Below are 21,538 nucleotides of genomic sequence, written 5' to 3' on the forward strand. Positions count from 1 at the left end.
AATAGCACCGAGCCCGACACCACTAGCGTCCGTCTGGATCTCAGTTGCAGCAGAGGGATAGAAGTGTCACAATACTGGAGGAGAGGTGAGAACGCGTCGCAATTCCCGGAATGCGTCGACGCACGCCGGGGACCAGGCTGATATAAGCGTCGGAAACATGAGCACAGGCCGATGAAGCTGCGAAGCTCTTTCATGGTGATTGGTTTCGGAAACTCGGATATGGCGCTAAGTTTCGTGAGGTCCGGGAGGATACCATCTTTTGAATCTACATGGCCGAGAATAGTAAGCGTGCGAGCGCCGAAGTGATATTTCTTCAAATTTAATTGCAGTCCTGCAGCGGAGAGGCATGCAAGGACTTGCTTGAGGTGGCTGAGGTGCGAAGCAAAGTCGGTGGAAAACACCACAATGTCATCTAAATAAAAGAGCCACATTTTCCAGTTCAGCCCTCGAAGAACGGTGTCCATCATTCGCTCGAAAGTGGCAGGCGCGTTGAAGAGGCCGAATGACATGACGGTAAATTCATATATTCCATTGGGTGTTACAAAGGCTGTCTTTTGAAGAACAGCCTCTGCCACTGGCTTTTGCCAGTACCCGGAGCGCAGATCCAGCGAGAAAAATAATTCCGCTCCCTGCAGGCTGTCCAAAGCATCGTCAATGCGCGGCAGAGGATAGACATCTTTGCGCGTTATTCGGTTAAGGTAGCGATAGTCGACGCAGAACCGGAGGACAACCGGAGATTCCCAGGGACTGTTAGAGGGCTGGGCGATGCCACGCTCCAGCATGTCGTCAACGTGCTTGACGATGATACGGCGTTTAGCAGCCGACACACGATACCGACTCTGGCGCAATGGTGTTTGTTGACTGGTGTCGATACGGTGAACGCCTCCGGACGCTCGGCCCAAGGATGCCTGGTCGATGTCAAATGAGGCACGACAACGTTGGAGAAGCTTGGCGATTTCTGTGTGCTGCGCAGGTGTGAGTTCCGCGCCGACGGTGTGAGCGAAGACGTCTACAGGGGCATCGGTAACGGCGGGAGGAGTGACGGCACAAATTAGAAGTGATCCGGTATCACCAAACATGGTGGCTGAGAGAACGCAATCGAAAGCCTCAGAGGTACCGCAGCAATCGCCGCGGAGTAGGGATGATGGGCAGGTGGACGGATTGCACACGTAAAGGGCAGCAGAGCCTTCGCAAAAATTGACGACAGCAAAGGGAAGCAGAAAGTTCCGGCGGCGCGCACGAGTGGCCGACGGCGTAAACAGAACGCAGCAGAGTTACGTGACACAGGGACCAGGGCGGCGGAGAAAGGGGCGACATCGATGTCAGAGGCAGCAACAATTTTAGGAGAATAACGGTCGTCAGGGTAAAAGCATGGCACTGATAACGTAAATTTGGCACGAGCACAGTCGATAAGGGCTTGGTTGACAGATTGGAAATTCCATCCAATAACGTCGTGCGAGGAACAAGATGGGACGACAAGTTCGATAACATACATTACGCTCTGAATGACTACCCGGGCTGTGCACGACGCTGAAGGCTGAATGTGGTGCGAGGTTGCCGTACGCAGAGAAAGAGAGGTAAGGGGAATGGTCACTTTGTTCAATTTGCGGCAAAGGTTCTCACTAATAATAAAAACGGCGGCTCCGGTGTCGATAAGTGCGTGTACGGTGATGCCGTCTACGGTCAGTTCAATTTCGTTCGCAGGGGTGAAATGAGGCCTTCAAATGTTCGACGTAAACGCCATTCTTGCCTCTGGAACTGCGACTGTTAGTTTTCCTCTCGGGCTGGGCTGCGTCGGTGAACCATCGGGGAAAAAGACCGGTGACATGGGGAAGGCGACCGGCGTGAATCGAAGGCGTGGCGACTGTAGGACGCGTCCGGAGGAAGGTTAGATGGGTCCTGACGCGGAAGTCGAGCAGGCCTGTAGCTTGAGGCACCCCCCCCCCTCCCGTCATATAAATGGCGGCTGCGATGGCGTCAGAATCGAGCTACGTGACCCGGAAAATGGCATAATAGCATACTGGCCGGTTATTAGGTGTACGCCACGGGTTGACGGCAGGTGCTTGAGCAGCCGAGTAAGAGACGGCGATCAGACGCGAAGGGGGCGGCGGCACATGGAAGGTGCCGGTGGCCCGGTAGGCATCAGGGGCCGGAGGAGCGTAAGCCCGGGCGACAACATCCGCGTAAGTAAGCGGTCCAGCTGCAGGCTGCGGAGGAAGGGCAGATGGCAGCGCCGCGGCAACTTGCGTCTGAATGACGTGTCGAAGCGCAGGAGCCAAGGTTGTCGACGGCTCGAGTGTGCTATTCGTCAGAGAGAGTTGCCGTGCGACTTCCTGGTGGATGAACTACTCTATCTCTGCCATTAAAGCAGAGATGTCGGCAGCGTCGCGGCCGAGGTCCAACGGAGATATATCAATGGTGTCCTGCTGAGCAGCGCGTGTTCATGCACGCTGCTTGCTCAACTCGTCATACTGCTGACAAAGCTGTATGACCTCGGCAATCTCCCGGGGACTCTTCGCGACGAGCATCTGGAAGGCATGGTCATCGATGCCTTTCATGACGGGCTTGATCTTGTAAGCTTCGTGCATAGATGAGCTGACGCGCTTGCAGAGCGAGAGCACGTCTTCATTATGACTGGTAAAGGCCTCGTTCTGGCGTTGAACTTGGCCACGTAAAGGCTGCTCAGCGCGAAGTCGGCGAACGGCCGAAGACCTCTGCCAAAGTTGTCGGGAAAGCCGACCAGGTGGTGAAATCGGCTTCATGATTGCGGAACCATAGGTTTGCCACGTAAGTCAGGTAAAAGACGGCATTTGTGTGCTTCGCGTGGTCGTCCCACTTATTATAGGCGCTTACACAGTCATATTCGGCAAGCCAGTCTTCCACATCGTGGTCGTCTGTGCCGCTAAATATAGCCAGATCGGGCTGCCGGATGACGCCAGAGCATACGATGGCCGGGGGCACGGGAGCAGCAGCCTGGGATGGCCCCGGTTTATCCATTGAAATACCTGTTGTTAGCGTACGACTGCGGAGTTCCAGGATGTCGAAGAGAAACCCAGCACCTCCACCAAATACAACGGGGGTAAAAAATTAAATTATGGGGCTTTTACGTGCCAAAACCACTTTCTGATTATGAGGCATGCCGTAGTGGGGCCTCCGGAAATTTTGACCACCTGGGGTTCTTTAAACCTGCACCTCATGAACCCCATAGAAATGTGCCCGCCGTGGCCGGGATTCAATCCCATGGCCTCGTGGTCAGCAGCCTAACATCATAGCCACTGAGCAACCACGGCGGGTCACAACGGCGGTGTTTGCCCAGCAGCACTACTCCTACATTGTAGCGGTAGGCGTAAGCAGGTCTTTATTATGACGAAACGGGGAAGCCAGCAATTCACGTCGTCTTCTCTTTCACCAGCATTATGCCCATTCCCTTCGGTACAATAAACATATATATATATATATATATATATATATATATATATATATATATATATATATATATATATGAGCGAGGATGAAAGACACCAGTGCGCCAAGCGCTCTTGCTCGGCAACCGCTGTCGTGCTTGGACGTTGTCATTCCCCTGACCGTTGACGCAGCGCTGCTTCGAGCTCTGCCAAATAAGCACCATTGGAATTGGTGGAGGTGCTGGGTAAGCTCAGATAAAATTCCTGGAACTCCGGTCCTGTACCCTAGTATCTACCATGTCCCACGACGCCTCCTAGAAAACGCCTCCTCTCACACCCACTGCATGTCCCGTGGTGCGTCGATGCAGTGACATTCTTATCTACACTGGAGCGGACAACACTGACGGGGACGAATGGCTCCCGGCGTACGGCAGGGTAAGCAAGCATAAAAATCGGGACGAAGCGGCCAAACTGAGCCTCGTTCTGTTCCACCTCACTGGTGTGACCAGCTGTGGTATAATAGCCATGAAGTAGAGTTTCAGACATAGTCCAAATTTAGGAATTCCATCGCCACTGTAGTTGGTCGCCCTGATGTTCGTAAGATGCATGCCGGCCAGCGTTGTGAGAATAAGCACAACAGCCAAGGTAAAGATTCGCCAGTTACATTGAAGATGTCCTGGACCTATGCCGGAAAGTCAATTCGACCTTGGCGGAGTCTGATCGAATCCAAAACATCCTGAAGGGCATAGAGGACGACCCTTTTAACATTTTGCTAACCAGAAATCCTCGATCTGTGGCCGAAATTATTGCGCTGTGCCAGAGCTAGGAAGATCTACGCAGGCAGCAGTCACTGACCCGTCGATCTCTACTGCGTGACAAAGGCCTCGCTCGTTTGGCTTCCATGTCCGTCCAGGCATCTTCGCTCGATGAAATGAAAGCGTTCGCCCGCTAGGAAGTTGCCCGGCAACTCTCATTGATTGATTTTGAATTCTATAGTGTACGTAACGTCTTGAATCACGACACGGGCTGTACAGGCTGTGGTTATTTTGACGGGTTCAACACTTGTAGTCCGAAGTGACAATCCAGAAAGAGGCATCGCTACCTTACGAAGTGATCGACAAAATCTGGCATCCATAACAGAAACAGCTGTGCCGGTATCAACAAGAACGACTTTAGCGACATCTTCAATAAACGCGTCAATAACATTAACAGTAATGATGACTTCGGCATTTCGAAACTTCCGCAGTTGTTGTCTCGGAAACTGCGTCGTCTAGTTTCCGTGGTTAGACACAGGCCGCTGGCACATCGGTGAAAGCTAGCTGTGACCTGGGGATGGAGAGCGGCGATGGTCAAAGTGAGGACAATTAGTCAGAGTACGAGAAGGCGGCGGGTTGGATGGAGTGTAGTTTTCATTGGAGTTGACCACATAACAAGGCGCCCGGAGATCATTGTCCATCGCTGGCACTCGGTGGCAGAACCTTGCGACGTGTCCTGGATACTTACATGCAAAGCATATAGGCCGATTGGCATGTATGCGCCACGGGTTGGCAATAGGAGCTCTGGGCCAGGAGATGCGAGGAGAAGGGTGGCGCACGGTCTGCTGAGAGGGTCGTGTCGGCTTTTGGCGTGGCGGGGCAGCTAATCCAGCACAAGTTAGCGGAGCGGCTGCAAGCGCCTGATGGGAACCAACCGCAAGTGCGTCAACGACTTCTCCTTGAATGACGCTGTGCAGAGTAGATTGTAAAGGACTAGCAGGCACCTTGGTGAAGGGTACCAGGGACCACGGTCGTGCGGTCGTGGGGAGAAAGACCTTGATTTGCGTAATCAGCGACGCTTGGCTGGAACCAGTTGCCAGGCTGGAGATCGATGCGCCGGTTATCGGAGGAGGCATCGTCAAAGGTCGGTGTTTGCGTAGCTCGTCGTAGCTCTGAAGGGTGATAGTGTCAGCAAGTGTCCGTGCTCTTTACCACTAGCCTATGGAAGGCGTCATTATCAATTCCTCTCGTGAAGTGCTTAATCCAGTCCGCTTCCGACATGACTGTACTGACGCGTTTACAGGGATCGACAATGTCCGCTATGTAACTGGTAAATGTTTCACTGGTATCCTGTGCACGTTTGCGTAAACACAGCTGGGCTCGGAGTTTGCGGACGGCAGGCCCAATAAATATACCCCTGTAAAAGCCGCCTTGAACGTAGTGATCTTTCGCAAATCCGCCTCATGGTTCTTGAACCAGAGTTTGGCCACGCGTGCAAGATAGCAAACGACGTTGATTAGTTTGGTTGAGTCATCGCATTCGTTATGAGCGCTCAACACGTATTTTTCGGCTCAACACATATTTTTCGCTCAACACATATTTCTCGACTTGCGACATAGGTATATAACCACGGAGCACAGATACAGCAGCTCCCGCATCCACAAGCGCTTGTACAGCGACACTCTCCATGTGCGCCTTCATCTCACAAGCAGAAAAAAGTCGAGGTCTTGAAGCTTTACACAAGAGCGCAGTTCTTGCCTACGGAACTGCGACAGTCAGTTGTCCTCTTGGACAGACTGGGGTCAACGGAGCATAGGTGAAGACCTATGGTGGCGTGGGTACGGCCACCACTCTTTGCCGAACGCGCGTTGACAAGAAGAGATAGTATTAGGGGCTGATCCAGACGAAACTGGCTGTAGTGTGGTGGCTCAGGATGAACGTAGCCTTGTATTCGGTTTCATGACGTATCCCGAAGTCGCAGCAATGGAAAGGGGTGCTACATGGCCAGGAAGAACAGAGAAATTTTATATTAGCCTTTTGTCTGCAGTGCGACAAGGTTTTGCAGGCATTGGTGCAGGATGCGGAAAGGGGAGCGCGGCCAAACGTACAGGTGACAGCGCTACGTAGAAGGCGCTTGATGGTTACATGGTATCTCCAGCGAAAGTATCGGACATCAGACGTATGGAGACAGGTACGGAAGCATTGGTGATTGAACAGTTCTTTCGGAATATGCTGTTGGATGACCAGTTGGGGCACAGAGATTGGCATTTTCGTAGGCCTCGGAATTACGGAAACAAGGGACAATTGTTGTGCTACTTCTTCGAGAAGTGCTGTATTTTCTGCAGTTAAATACGGTTACCAGAAGCATCCAAATGAGGAGAGCCGAATGCTTAACGCATCCAAGTTAGACCGCCGCTTGGAAATGCTCTGTTTCCGCAGGTCGTTGTAACGTTGGAGTAGATGAATGTTCTCGGCCACAATTTGGGTTTGCTTGTAAACGAGCATGTGGAAGCCGTCGTAATCAACTCCGTTGATTATTTGCCGGATTTTTAGTTTCCGAAATGGCTGCGTTAATGCGGCGGCAAAGATCTACGGCATTTTCAATGTTGGCTCTAAAGTTCTCGCCTGATTGGTGGGCGTGATTGTGCAAGCGCAGTTCTGCGCGGAGCTTGCGCACAGCGGGTTGGTCAGTTACTCCCGCGAAGATCATCTTAAAAGACAACCAGTTTACAATATCAGCTCCATCGTTGTCGAAACCATAGATGCGCAACATGACTAATGTAAGTGATGAAATTCTATAGCTTCGCTGCTTCATTCCACTTATGCGCACTTACTAGTTCGTAGGAAGACATCGTATCTTTCACGTCGTTGTCTTCCATGGCGCTATATATTATATGGGTCTCGCTGCGTTGGTAAGGACGGACAAATTAGAGCAGGTGCTCAGGAAGCATCTCGCAATGAAACGCCGTCAGACATAGTAGAGTCCGGGTCCGAAGTTATCGTGTGAAGAGGGAAAGCAGCACCCGCATCAAATGCAACCGTAAGTGCACGTATAGTCATCATTTGTCGCAGAGATCAAGCGATACGAAGGCGCCCGATCACCGACTAACCAGGACGAGTGCGATCATCGCGCTTATCATGTATTTTGCTTGTGTTGTTTTATGTTACTAATAAACGCTTATATACATATATATATAAATATATATATATATATATATAAATATATATATATATATATATATATATATATATATATATATATATATATATATATATATATATATATGGCAGCGGCACCCTCGGCGATAATGGAAGAGAGCATAGTCTAGAGTGATCTGAAATCCCACAAGTAACGTCGGAAGACGTAAAGACTACCTTGGGAGCTATGCAAAGGGGGAAGGCAGCTGTGCAGGATCAGGTATCAGCAGATTTGTCGAAGGAGGGTGGACAGATTGTTCTATGAAAACTGGCCACCCTGTATACGCAATGCCTCATGACCTCGAGCGTACCGGAATCTTGGAAGAACGCTAACATAATCCTAATCCATAAGAAAGCGGACGCTAACGACTTGAAAAATGTTAAACCGATCAGCTTGCTGTCCTCTTCCTACATAGTATTTACTAAGGTAATCGCAAATAGAATCAGGAACGCCTTAGATTTCTGTCAACCAAAGGACCAGGCAGGATTCCGTAAAGGCTACTCAACAATAGACTATATTCACACTATCAATCAGGTGATAAAGAAAGGTGCGGAATATAACCAACCGTTATATGTAGTTTTCATTGATTATGAGAAAGCGTTTGATTCAGTCAAAACCTCAGCAGTCATGGAGGCATTAGGGAATCAAGGTGTAGACGAGCCGTGTGTAAGAATACTGAAAGATATCTATAGCTGCTCCACAGCCACCGTAGTGCTCCATAATGAAAGCAACAAAATCCAAATAAAGAAAGGAGTCAGGCAGGGAGATACGATCTCTCGCATGCTATTCACAGCGTGTTTACAGGAGGTATTCAGAGACCTGGATTGGGAAGAATTGGAGATAATAGGTAATGGAGAATACCTTAGTAACTTGCTATATTCGCTGATGATATTGACTTGTTTAGTAACTAGGGGACCAATTGCAATGCATACTCACTGATCTGGAGAGGGGAAGCAGAAGGGTGGGTCTAAAAATTTATGTGCAGAAAACTAAAGTAATGTTTAACAGTCTCGGTAGAAAACAGCAGTTTGCGATAGGTAGCGAGGCACTGGTAGTGGTCAGGGAATGCACCTACTTAGGGCAGGTAGTGACCGCGGATCCGGATCATGATATTGTAATAATCAGCAGAATAAGAATGGGCTGTGGTGCATTTGGGAGACTTTTTCAGGTCATGAACAGCAGGTTGCCATTATCCTTCAAGATAAAAGTCTATAACAGCTGTGTCTTGCCAGTACTCACGTATGGAACAGAAACCTGGAGGCTTACGAAAAGGATTCTACTTAAATTGAGGACGACGCCACGAGCTATGGAAAGAAGAATGATTGGTGTAACATTAAGGGATAAGAAAAGAGCAGATTGGGTGAGGGAACAAACGCGAGGTAATGACAGCTTAGTTGAAATCAAGAAAAAGAAATGGGCATGGGCAGGACATGTAATGAGGAGGGAAGATAACCGATGGTCAATAAGGGTTACGGACTGGATTCCAAGGGAAGGGAAGCGTAGCAGGGAGCGGCAGAAAGTTAGGTGGGCGATTGAGATTACGAAGTCTGCAGGGACGACATGGCGGCTATTAGTACATGATCGGAGCAGTTGAAGAAGTATGGGAGAGGCCTTGGCTCTGCAGTGGCCGTAAGCAGAATGATATATATATATATATATATATATATATATATATATATATATATATATATATATATATATATATATATATATATATGTGTGTGTGTGTGTGTGTGTGTGTGTGTGTGTGTGTGCTTCTCTGCAATGTCAGTGAAGTGCAAGAGTAATTCCTCAGGACCTACATGTATTAATTAGTCAGTGTCTTCTACTTGCAGACCAATCTGTGGTTTACCAACAGATAATACAACAGGAACACTTAAAGCTACAAAGTCGAAAATATCCAGACGCGGAAATGAATTACGAGGTGAGTGACGAAAACGTACAATATTTCGTCCTTTGTGTGCGTATTGGCTTAAATAACGGGCATGCGTGCATTTTAGCGATCATCGTGTGTGACAAGAATTGCACCCCAAATCTTAGACGGTTACATTTCTGTAGTGAAATCGGTGCGTGTACTTTGCTTAATTTGTTAAAAGGACTGTCTCTATTTTGTTCCGTGAGCCGGCTATACATTCGCATACGAGAATTAGCCCGTCGTATATTGGTTGAATCATCAGAGGGCAAGCGCGCTCAGGCACGCTACACGGTTGGCCAAGAGCCTAATGTTAGTTTCAGAAAATATGTTGTGTTCGGCTCCCACCTGCATGGACATCTGTTTTAGTCTACTTTCATTTCCTGTCACCTTAGTTTTTTTTACAAATAAAGCTTACAGAGTATTATTTTCCGTTTTCGTTTTCTTCCATCCACGTCTGATTGGCTTATATTGCTGCATGACGAAAGACAGAAAGAAAAGAGACAATTTACAATGCATATACACTGAAGTTATACTTAAAGACAGGCACTAGTTCGCGCCAAGAGCCCCCGCACTTTTTCGCCTTTCTAGGTGAAGCCGTTATTTCAGCATCTGTGGGTGGTACTGTAAAGCTACCCGCCCTTCCGCGGTGTAAATGGCAATGTGCAGGTGCTGTTAAATATACAAGGCGTGTGTAGAGTTTTATGGCTTGAGCCTGGTGGCGTGGACAATGTCACGGGTTGTCAGAGTGGAGAACTTAGCGGGAATGGCTAGAGTAATTTCGTAGACGCCAGCAGTCACTTGGCGGTGCACGCGATGGGGGCCTTTGTAACAGAGAGTAGTTTTTTGAGAAGGTCACCATTACGAGATGGTTACCAAGGAAACACCAGGATACCGGGCGAAAAATCCAAATCACCGTGATGGAGGCAGCGGGCATAATTGCAATTTCAAATAGAGGTGGACGGAAGCACTACGTGTATTCGTAGTGCTGGTTCTCAGCCGTAGAATAGATAGAAGGGGGAGTAGCCAGCAGATTCGAGACGTCAGGAGTTGTAAGCAACTTTATTGCTAGGTGGAACGAGGTCCCGGTCATGGTAATCGGCAGAAATGAGTTTGCCAAGCATATCTGTAAGGGGGTTCGATGGAAACGCTCAGCGAGGATGTTTGTTGATGGCAGGAGGTGGTAGGATTAGGCTGTACAGAGCAAACATTCATCATGTCTTCAATGACTCTGGACAGAAGCGCAAGACCACGGTCTCAGTTTTTGACGAGTGAGTATTATGCATCAAACCACATCATGTAGGAGGAAGTGCGCAACATCAGTTGCTCAACTGGTCGAAAGAGCCTGTGGTATGGCCTAGCGGGTTGGCGTAGTCCGCAGGGACAGCAACCCACATGTTCCTCGATGTAGAATACCGAAAGGGGCCGAGAAGATCTAAGCCACATGGTGGAAGGGCATGGCCGAGAAGTATAATGGTTGCAGGTAACCAGCAATAAGCTTAGACTGCTTTTTGTGTCATTGACATAGGTCAAAAGCGGCAAGATAACATCGTACGGAACGTGCTAGGACCCACCATAAAAATGGCGGTGTACTCCGTCGTAGGTTCGTGGTACGCCTAGGTTCCCCACCACTGGTGTGTCGTGAAGGTCTTCTTGAGTGGTATAGCCGAGATATTTGTGAATTACCAAGTAGGTGATCAGAGCCATACGGGGGAAGATTATGACGGTAAAGCATACCGTCGAGGATAATCGGCCGAAGCGCATTCACAATGATCGATAACGGATTTCATGTAGGCGCCATTAAGTTTTTCGTCGGTGACATCGAAAGCTGTGATACCGAGAAAACGCAAGCAACACTGCCAGTACTGAAGGGTCAGAGTAAACAGGGTAATGCAACAAACTGTCAGTGTGTTGGTGGATACGGCCAGACTTGTAAACTACAGAATATCAAAACTATTGGATCCTCAAAGCCCATCGACCAAGACATGTCCTAGGATTCTTTTGGGCCGAGAGTCATCGGAGAACATGATGGTCAGCGACTACGGAGGAAGGACGACAACACAGGTAGGGATGGAAGTGCGCAACAGCCCGCGCAGCCGCAAGGCATTTTCTTTTCATAATGGAATAGTTGCGCTTTGATAGTGATAGGAGGTGGCTTGCATAAGCGGTACGGTGGTCCTAGCATTGTTGAGGCTGGGTTAGTTCAGCACCCCTGCGGTGATCACTGGCATCTGTACGCAATTCCGCAGGGGAATCAGGTTCATAGTGGGCGAGGACGGGTGGTGAGGAGAGAAGACTGACGAGACAAGAGAAGGTGGCAGTTTCTGAATTACTCCACGAAAATTGTGCGCTTTTCTTCACAGGATTAGTGAGGGATCAAGCGATAGCCGCGAAACCCTGACAAAAAGTCGGGAAGTGTGAGCATATTCATTCAAAACATCGAACATCTGCAGTTTGTCTACAGAACCGGAAGTCGCAGACAGCGCGAGTTTTGTCGGAGTGAGGCTATACTCCGGAAGCGTCAGCGAGTTGGCACGGGACAGAAAACTTACTGTGGCCGAAACGACATTTTGACAACTACAGCTGCAGCGTTGCCTTTTGAAAAATGTTGAGCATAGTTGCTAGACGCTCAAGTTGTCAAAAGAAACATGGCAAAGACGACAGTTCGATATAGGATAATTCCTTTAGTGACAAGCGAATAAAACCGGTGGGGCGTAAGCAGCAGGGGCATGTCTCGGAAGGTTCAGAGATAGTCGGCAAATCAAGTCGAAGGGTACTGGCACAACAGTTAGTAAGAGCAAGATACGCGGAGTGAAAATTGAGTGCGAGCATTTGGTCTTTGGGGCAATCAGCAAACCAGGTGAAGACGAGAGGAGGGTGGCGGCCGGCGACGCTGACACATGCTGTGCACGTGCCGACGATAGGGAGAGTATCGCCATCCACAACGCCGACGACTCATGCCGACGCTGGGGTGAAGAGCTTCCTGAGTCACGTTCGCAAGGTTCAGTTCAGTTCAGTTCAGTTCAGTTTATTCAGACATACATTGCCTGGGTTGAAAGGACTAAAAGGCAGATGAGCTCTGCCTGACTAAGGTCCCTCCACCCATACATTTAGATAGCATTTAGGTAGCACTCATAGAAAGATGGGCTTCTGTATCACTCAGTACATTTACAGGACAACCGTCGACGTGAGTGTTAAGAATGTTTCTGTTCGTAGGTAACATGAGCACAGGATTTGAGGGCAAGTTTGAGAACGCACCTTAAACTCCTGAAGCTGCAGTACCTAGCTTTCCGGCGAGGTGCACGTAGCTATAGGCGGCGGAGACAAGTGACGGGATTGGAGAAAATGGTACACGTGGTGTCGAGGGGAAGGCGACCGGCCGTAACGAAGGTCACAGTTGGAGCCTTAGTGCCAGTAGGTATATGGCGGGTGGCACACTGAGCATGATGTGCAAAGGTACTTGCATAAGCGCTGGCGTATGTCGGAGGCAGTGGCGGCCATCCGTTGCGGCAATAAGGAGCGACGTGGCCGAAGCGACAGCAGTGGAAGCAAATGTTCCTGTCATCAGGGGTGCGCCATTTGGATGGATGGCGATATGTGGTAGGAGAAGACTTGGGGAGAGGAGGGCCGCTATACAACTGGCGACGCTGAGTTGAGTCGAGAAACACACGTACTTGAGACCCATTTGCTGAAATTTATGTTAGACAGTGTCCTGAACCATCGGAATCGTGGCTATTGGCGGATCGGAAGGCGTCGCGGAAAAGGTTGGCGAACAGGTGGCCTTGAGCTCACGGCGAACTATGTGGGTTACATCTTCACAGGCGGTGAGATGACTCAGCCAGCCCTCACATGTCGACGTAGCAGCAGTAATGGATAGCAGCGTGATGTAGTGCCTGATACGGTGGTTCTGAGCTTGTTCTAGGCGATAACCTTCGTTCATGATGGCATCCATAGTCGAGACGTTCCCGAAAACAAACTAACTGAAGGCGTCGTAAGCGATTCATTTTAGTACAAGGGCTACTTTACCATATTTGCTACTTTATCTGTTCCTGGCATAATGTCGTCAGCTTAGCGGCAAAGAGTCAATACCTTTTTGATTTGTGAAACGTACCGCTCTCTAGACGTCTGAACACGGCTCACCAGAGCGCATCTCGCGGCAGATTTGCGCCCGAAAAGTTCGCCAAACTGTTCATGATGCTTTTCTTTCAACATTTCTCAGCCGGTCATCTCGTCTTCATGATCCTGGAACCACACGCATGGGGTGCTGCTGAAGTAAAAGATGGCATTTGCGAGCATAATCGTTGGAACTCCCCTGCTGTTAGCACTGACGCGTTCATAGAGTTGCATTCATTCGCCAACGTCGTGCGCCTCCACGCCAGAGAGCATACTAGAGGCCTTATTCTGAAACAATTCACTTACGCTATAGCTCACTGTCACGCGAGCGCTGATTGGCTGGATGATGAACATCGGATGACGCAGCTCACACTATTTTGCTAAAGCAGTCAATCAGCGCGCGCAAACGGTGAACTGTCACTAAGGCGATAGTATCGCCGAAGTGGATATTTTCAGAATACGGCCCTTGGGTTGCGACAGGGGGCAACCGTGACAATTGGAGCAGTTTCGCGAGCCGCGGCTTTACTGAGCGGGGCTCTTCACAGGGCATCATGGTGACAAGCTCAATCTGCCGACTGCTGCAGTACTCCGTGGCGACGGAAGAGATGGAACACCTTCACCAAAATGTTACTTGTGGAGGTAGACAGAAAAGGGGTATTTGCAATTTATTAACACGATATTCATGCATAAGCATTTTTTCCTTGAGTACCCCATTCCTGGCATGCGAAAATGAACCGGAAAAGTGTAAGGTCTTCTTTGAGCACAAAAATGCTTAATTTGCAATGTTATGACAATTGTTGTAATAGGGTAATTCGAGTAGATTGATAACTTCATAAGCCATGCGAAACAATTTAAGCGAACAACTTAAGTCCTCATATACATACTTAGGGCGCCATAAAAATTGCATGGGGAAGCTTATAATAGGGGTGGGAAAACTGAAATTTCGGGTTGGGCCAACTGGGATTTGAGGGCGGGCTAACTTGAGATGTGCGGGTGGTCCAACTGAAATTTGGCGGTGTTCCAACTTAATTTTCGAGGGTGGCCATCTTCATATGTGGGTGTGGGTCAAATTGAGACGTGCGGTTGAGCAACTTCAAGCTTAGAACCTGGGAAACTTGAAATTTGCAGTGGCTCAACTTAAAATTTAGGGCTTCACCAATTTCACATTTGGGGTGGCCCAACTTTGAATTTCTTGCTGGGCCAACTGAAATTTGGTGGTATGCTTAAGCGCATTTACTGAACTCCTGTGGAGCTTCTGCATACCTTTTGACAGTACACTTAGGTGACAATGCCTGACGTAGTGCTGAGGTTAAAGGCCACGATATGAATCATCTGAATTTCCACGGCCACCATACCTTACTCCAGCACAGCCACAGGAACATTCTATATACATGGTGTTCTTTAGCTGCACGGAATCTGTTTAAACATTACATGTGGCAGTTGGCACAATGGTACCACATTAGATTACCTACTAGCTCAATAGATAGATTATGGGGTTTTACGTGCCAAAACCACTTTCTGATTATGAGGCACGCTGTAATGGAGGACTCCGGAAATTTCTACCACCTGGGGTTCTTTAACGAGCACCTAAATCTAAGTACACGGGTGTTTTCGCATTCCGCCCCCATCGAAATGCGGCCGCCGTGGTCGGGATTCGATCCCGCGACCTCGTGCTCAGCAGCCTAACACCATAGCCACTGAGCGACCGCGGCGGGTGCTAACCGCGGCGGGTGCTATTTAAATAGTGCTGCTTAAATAGCGGGTGCTATTTCGCCGCGCAGATCCTAACATTTCCGAGGCAAAAAGCTGATCCATCTGATACCGCGTTTCAAAGAACAGCTCTTTTCTGGTCTTGCGTGCAATCCGCCGAAAACTGTGGACGAGTTTAAGGAGGCCATGCCAATCGAGGGGGCGCTGCAGCATCGGTATCAACCGTACGACCGCTTTGTCGCTTGAGCATCGAGAAGAGCCGCAGTACTCTCCACAGCCGATGAGACCTGCTTACGATAGATTGTGCGCGAGAAAATTGCAAAGCAGAGCGCTAGGCAAGCACATCAGCACATTCGCCGCCGACGCAGGAGTTCACAGTTGCCTCCGTCGCTGAAGTCGTGCGCCAGGAATCCGACAGGCTTTTGTCCCTCCAGAGCCCTGTCCCGAGATTGCATACCAGCCGACGGCCTACAGCTACGCAGAAGTGGTTCGTCATACATCGCCTTCCGAGCTGCCATACCAGTCGAACGCACGCAGGTATACAGACGCTGTTTCTCGCCCCTTGTCTACACTACCGACAACACAGTACCATAAACGGCCTCCCGCCGCAGCCTGGACCCAACGGGAGCATGTAAGGTGACCCCAACTACGCGCAGTGCAGATAGGCGACCATTGTGTTATTGTGGAGAGAGAGGACACATTTATTGTTTTTGTCCTCATTGTCCAGCTGGCTACCAGTGAAGTCCACATGCCGCTACGCCGCGCTTTTTTTATGAAAGCCGCGCCTCCTCCGATTACAGTCATGCTGGCTGGCAAGTGAGCTCATTTATTCGACGCTCGCGCTCACCGTCTCCAGTATGCTTTTCCTCGTCGAACAGCCGAAGTTTTTCCTGACGTCGCCAGAAGTCGACCTCGCAGCCCACGGCGGAGAAATTGAAAGCGGCGACCTCTGGGGCAAAGGTATAATATCCTCAAGTTGCAGACATTCCCCACTGTTGCCGATAAAAGATGACGCCGACAAAACTGGGACTGACGATCCCCCACTGTTGGCGAAAAAGGACAATGCCCACAAAATTGTGACTGCCGACCTCGCTGTAACGATTGACGGGCATGGAGTGACAGCCTTAGTGGACATTGGCGCTGACAAACTCAATAAAATCAGAATGCAATAGACAGGCCCTTACATTTGAAATGCTGGAGGCCAGAAAATGAAAGCCACCGGCAAGTGTACGGCAAAACTTGTGATCGGGAACGTAGTTCTTGTCGCCACATTCGTGATTATACCGCAGTGCTGCAAATCACTCATATTAGGAATGGACTCCTTAAGGGAATACGGTGCCGTTGTCAACATAGGCGACGCCGTGGTAACATTTTCCCCTTAAAAGGACACGACCCCTGGCATAGAACCCAACGCGAAGCGCTACGTGTTATCGACAAGGACGTGCGCATACCGTCGCTATCATGCCGACTTGTTTCCGTCGGTTGCAGCGCACGGTATAAAAAGATGCAGTGGCATAACCTGCAACTACCCTTCTATTCCGCCAAGGCGTTGGCATCGTCCGTCGCATCGTCAGTTTAGTCGACAGGGGTTCGCAGATACTCTTGACAAATTTCACAAAGGAACGTTGGCGCATCAGTAAAGGTACCGCTTTCACATAACTAGATGAAATCGATCGCTCTCAAGACTATTTTGCCATACCAGGAGAAGCCAAGGCTCGTACAACTCCACGTATACCCGCTGTTGACGTTGGTCTCGGCTTAACGCCAACAGAGCGACACCATTTTATGGAACTGATCGAAGAGTTGGAGTGCTTCTCATCTATGTCGTAAGTCAAACGCCGCTGACAAAGCACTCCATCATCACGGAGGAGACAGCAAGACCCATTCGACAGAACCGGTATGGTGTGGCTGAGAAAGAACGTGAGGCAATACAGCAGCGGGTCGAGAAGATGCTACAGGATGCTGTAATCCAGCCATCAACAAGCCCTTGGGCATCAGATGTTGTGCTTTTAAAAAGAAGAATAGTACGTTGAAATCTTGCACTGATTATGACAAGTTGAATCGCGTTAGAAAGAAAGATTTTATTTGTTACCCCAGATCAATGACCCTTTGGACAGGCTACGGCATGTGGGTTACTGCTCTTCTATGAACTTTAAATGGGGATACTGGCAAATAAAGGTGGTGAGCGCGATCGAGAGAAGACTGCTTTTGTGATGCCTGATGAGCTTTACGAATTTAAGTTTCTGCCTTTCGCCTTATGCTCGGCCCCATCCGCGTTTTAAAGGCTAGTGGACACTGCCCCATCCGGTCTAAAGTGGAAGACTCGCCTGGATTATATCGATGGCATGATTGATTTTTCTGCCACTTTGAAGAACACCTAAAACGGCTGCTGCCAGTTCTTCACGCCATGCGGTCCGCGTGGTTTACGCGAAAACCAGAAAAAATGTCACTCTGGGTTTGAAGAACTTCCGTTCCTAAGCCATGTCATCAACGAAGATGGAGTTAAGCCTGACAAGGATAAAATTGCTGTGGCCGCAAAGCTCCCAGGGCCTACGGATAAGACCTCATTCAGACGCTTCCTGTGTCTCTGCGCCTATTACCGGCGATTTATCACGGATATTGCGCATCTCGCCGCTCCACTGACCCGCCTCAAATGAAAGGACGTTGCGTTTGTGCGGGCAGGAGACCAAGAAGGGCGGCTCCGAGCGATTTACGGCAGCGTCTAAAAAGTGCGCCTGTATTCGCTCACTCTGACGAGGATGCATCATCAGCGATCCCCGCAGATGCTGGCGACGTGGCCCGTGATGCTGTTGTCCTTCAGTCGGAAGACGGTGCCGAGAGTGTAGTTACTTATGCGAGCAGAACATTGTCACGTGCTGTGCCGAACTGCTCAACCACTGAGAAGGAATGCCTGGCTGTCGTATGGGCTGTCGCGAAGTTTAGCGGGTACTTATAAGGGCGTGTTTTTCAAGTCGTAAGCGATCATCATTGCCTTTGCTGGTTAACCAATATTAAAGATCCTCTTGGAGGTTTGGCACGTTGAAGCTTGCAGCTTTAAGAATACGACATGACAATAGTCTACAAGTCGAGAAGAGACCACTTAGATGCGGACTGCCTATCGAGATCACCGATTGCACCGCCAAAAGCCGATGAGGATGAATACACAGGTTTTTAGGGGTTTTTTATGCGGTCGCCATCTCCCGGTAACGGGAATATGAGCAGGAGCTCAAGTTACTCATGGAGTTCTTGCAAGGGCGAGCTACGAATGTGTGGAAATTATTTTGAAGGAGTCTACCTTCATTCTGTGTGCGTAATAGAATTATCTACAGGAAGAACTTCCCTTTAACAGGGAAGAGGTATCTGCTAGTAGTTCCCGAAAATCTCCGCCACGAAATCTTGCAAGCCTGCCATGACGAAAGCGCCTCAGGCCTCCTCGGTTGCACGAGAACAATGGCATGAATCAAACAAAGATACTACTGGTCAAGGCTCGTTGCAGAGGGGAAGCATTACGTTAGAAGTTGCCTTGAGTGCCAGCGATGCAAAGTATCATCGGCCAAACCTGTTGCACTACTGCAGCACGTTTCAGTGCCAGTAACGCCGTTTACTCAAATTGGAACAGACCTTACTGGACCTTTTTCAACATCTTACAACGGCAATAAATAGTTCATAGCCGGGACGGACTATCTCGCCCGATACAATGAAACGAAGGCAATTCTGAGTGGGACTGCAGCTGAAGCGGCATGGTTCTTTATCGAGAACGTTGTATTGAAACACGGTGCTCCAGCAGCCATCATAACCGATGAAGGAACCGCATTCCCAGCTGAGCTTGGGAGCATTGTGCTCACTCTCAGTGGCACAGCGCATAGGAAGACGGCAGCCTTTCACCCACAAACAAATTGGCTTTCGGAACGCCCCAACAAGACTATCGCAAACAGGCTTTGCATGTACATCAATGTGGAGCACAAGAATTGGGACAAAATATTGGCGTTCGTCACATTCGCACATTATATGGCACGCCAGGAAACAACCAAAATGACACCGTTTTGTTTGATTCGTGGCCAAGGAGCCATTGCGATGCTTGGTGCTATGCTGCCTCATGACTACTATGATTCTCACCAAGATGCCGCAAAATTCATTTAGTGCGCCGAGGAAGCACGACAGCCCCCTTGCCTCAGGTTAACTACAGAGCAAGAACGTGACGGCCGACCATCAATCTCCTCCACCAATTGGTCTCTTATACACCCGAGGAACGGGTCTGGGTTTGGTATCCAGCAAGACGCCGAGGCCTCTCTGAGGAACTTCCTCGCCAATAATTCGGAGCATGGAAGGTTCAGCGCCATATTAGTGACGTAAATTACGAGATCATAGGTGACGGTTCATGCTGCTCCAAACGCCATTAATAGGTGTCTGAGGTAGTCTGCGAGGTGCGGACGAAGCCGTATTTTTTTGAAGTGTGGGCACCGACAAGGTGTTTATCGAGTCCAATGACTATTATTTGATTAGCATCGGGACGATGCTAATAAGGCAGGGTAATGCCGAGTCACTGTTTCTGCCAACTACACTCTGACGGCGACAAACACGACGACCGGGGCGCTAGAGAATACGAGCACAATAAAGAGAAGACAAATACTTTTTTCTGTGCTGGCCTGCATACTGCACGCCCTTTTCGAGTACAATGCCATACTGCGACTTGGTACAATAAAGCCCCTGTGCTTTGTGAACTGGGATAATATCTATAGAACAGCACGGCGAGTATGAGGACACTAATCTGCATTTCCTCATATTTTTCTTTATTACCATAATTACAGAAAAGAACGGTTAGTAGGAGGGCACTATATTTAAACAATAGCAACGCAAAGACCCTACCATTCATAAAAAAATATTCTCACTCTTCATTGCAAGGGGGATTACCAGGTCCTAATCAATTACTATTAAATAGGGTATATCATTTTTACTGGCAATAATAAATGCTTTTTACTGACAATATAAATAACATTGCACCTTTTCTATAATACAGGTGCCCAAAAACTTGCAAATGCCGACGCTCAGCCTAAACAAAGGTAACTGAGCAATAAAAACAAACACGCACCCAAGCTCTTCAGTAAAAGTATTTCACTGACACTGGATTGGCTGCCGTCATAACGAATGGGTCGAGGTCAGTGCACTCAGGCTTGCACAGAACTGGATTTCTCCTGGAAAATGAATACCTGCCCAGCAAACATAGTGAAATAGTGCTTATCTGCTGTCATTAGGAAACATGGAAAACCTCGCAGAACTGCCATTCCTGGTGATACAACACCACAGAGCCGCTCAACACAGGTGATCCTCTGATTGAGCAATCTTCGTCTAATGCTTGGTCGACCTGATTTCCTGCGTCTTCCGTTCGTTTCACGCCTCCTCAAGCTTCTGTGTTATCTTTCCCACCTTCCTATTTGGGATAACAACCGAAGCTGATGACTAAGCTCGATCCAACCTGTGATATCGCTGAGCGAGTTACGAGGGTAAGCGGAGGTAGGATCGACGGACGCATGGATTCAACCACTTCCCGCGCTTCGCCCGCATGAAAATTCACAAAAACAGATATAAGAAAGTAAGTTAAGGTGTCTGGCAACCGCTTGAAGCATGCATGTTCCTTGAAACCGAAACTAGCACTCGGCTTCCCTGGATTGGTTGAGGAGCCCAAGGAACTCAGGAAGGTTTACCAGTGACGTTGGGCAAGGCAAATCGTGTAAGGCTTGAACTTTCTTGTCCAATGGTGGGATTTTTTTGGGAGGCAAGCGGTGTCTGAGGAACTCAATGTCATGCACACCAAAGACACATAGCCTGGTTTGTGAGAGGAGGCCGTGCTCCTGGAAACGAGAAAATAGCAGGCGAAAATGGCTGCTATACATCTCATGCGAAATACTAGCCATCAGGAGGACATCGACGTGTTCAAAAATAAAGAGGAATCCCTGAATGACCTTGTTCATAAGCCTCTAGAACAGCTGAGCAGTGTTTCTCCGCCTGAACAGAATGCGGACATACTCGAGAAAGGCCAAATGGTGTCACAGTGTTCGCTGGCTTCACAGCGATTTCATGGTAGGCCTTACATAAATATATTTTGCGCAATAATACCATTGCACACTGGTTGGCTGTGAAGTCATAAATGTGAGGGAGTCGACAGCGATCAGGGAAGGAGTGCGCGTAGAGGGCACGGTCATCAGTGCTCCAGTGCCAGTCCCGTGCCTCACGCTTTGGTACAATGTGTAGAGCAGAAAACCAATTTTTCAATGAACGACGGGAGATACCCAGTTTCAGCAAGTATGGATTCACCTTCATGCCGTGGCAAGGCGGTCACCAGCGAGACCTCTAGGTCGGCGGAATAAATGGGTGAGGGGCCTGTGGGGACATGATGCGCACTATTTTGATATACCGGCAGCTATATGTTATCGGTCAGCATCACCTG

At 49.0% G+C, this 21,538-nt stretch overlaps 1 protein-coding gene across 3 annotated transcripts in view; it reads left to right on the forward strand.

Annotated features, from left to right (window-relative positions):
* LOC139050018 (phospholipid-transporting ATPase ABCA3-like) overlaps positions 1–21,538 on the forward strand; it is a 278,463-nt gene that overhangs the window by 94,872 nt on the left and 162,053 nt on the right. For all 3 annotated transcript variants that reach the window (XM_070526088.1, XM_070526089.1, XM_070526090.1), the window contains exon 4: positions 9,194–9,282. In XM_070526088.1, the coding sequence (XP_070382189.1) occupies positions 9,194–9,282 (89 nt within the window). The remainder of the gene's footprint in view (positions 1–9,193; positions 9,283–21,538) is intronic.

The sequence above is a fragment of the Dermacentor albipictus genome, chromosome 9 (genome assembly GCF_038994185.2).
Source record: "Dermacentor albipictus isolate Rhodes 1998 colony chromosome 9, USDA_Dalb.pri_finalv2, whole genome shotgun sequence".
Classification (NCBI taxonomy): Eukaryota; Metazoa; Arthropoda; class Arachnida; order Ixodida; family Ixodidae; genus Dermacentor; species Dermacentor albipictus.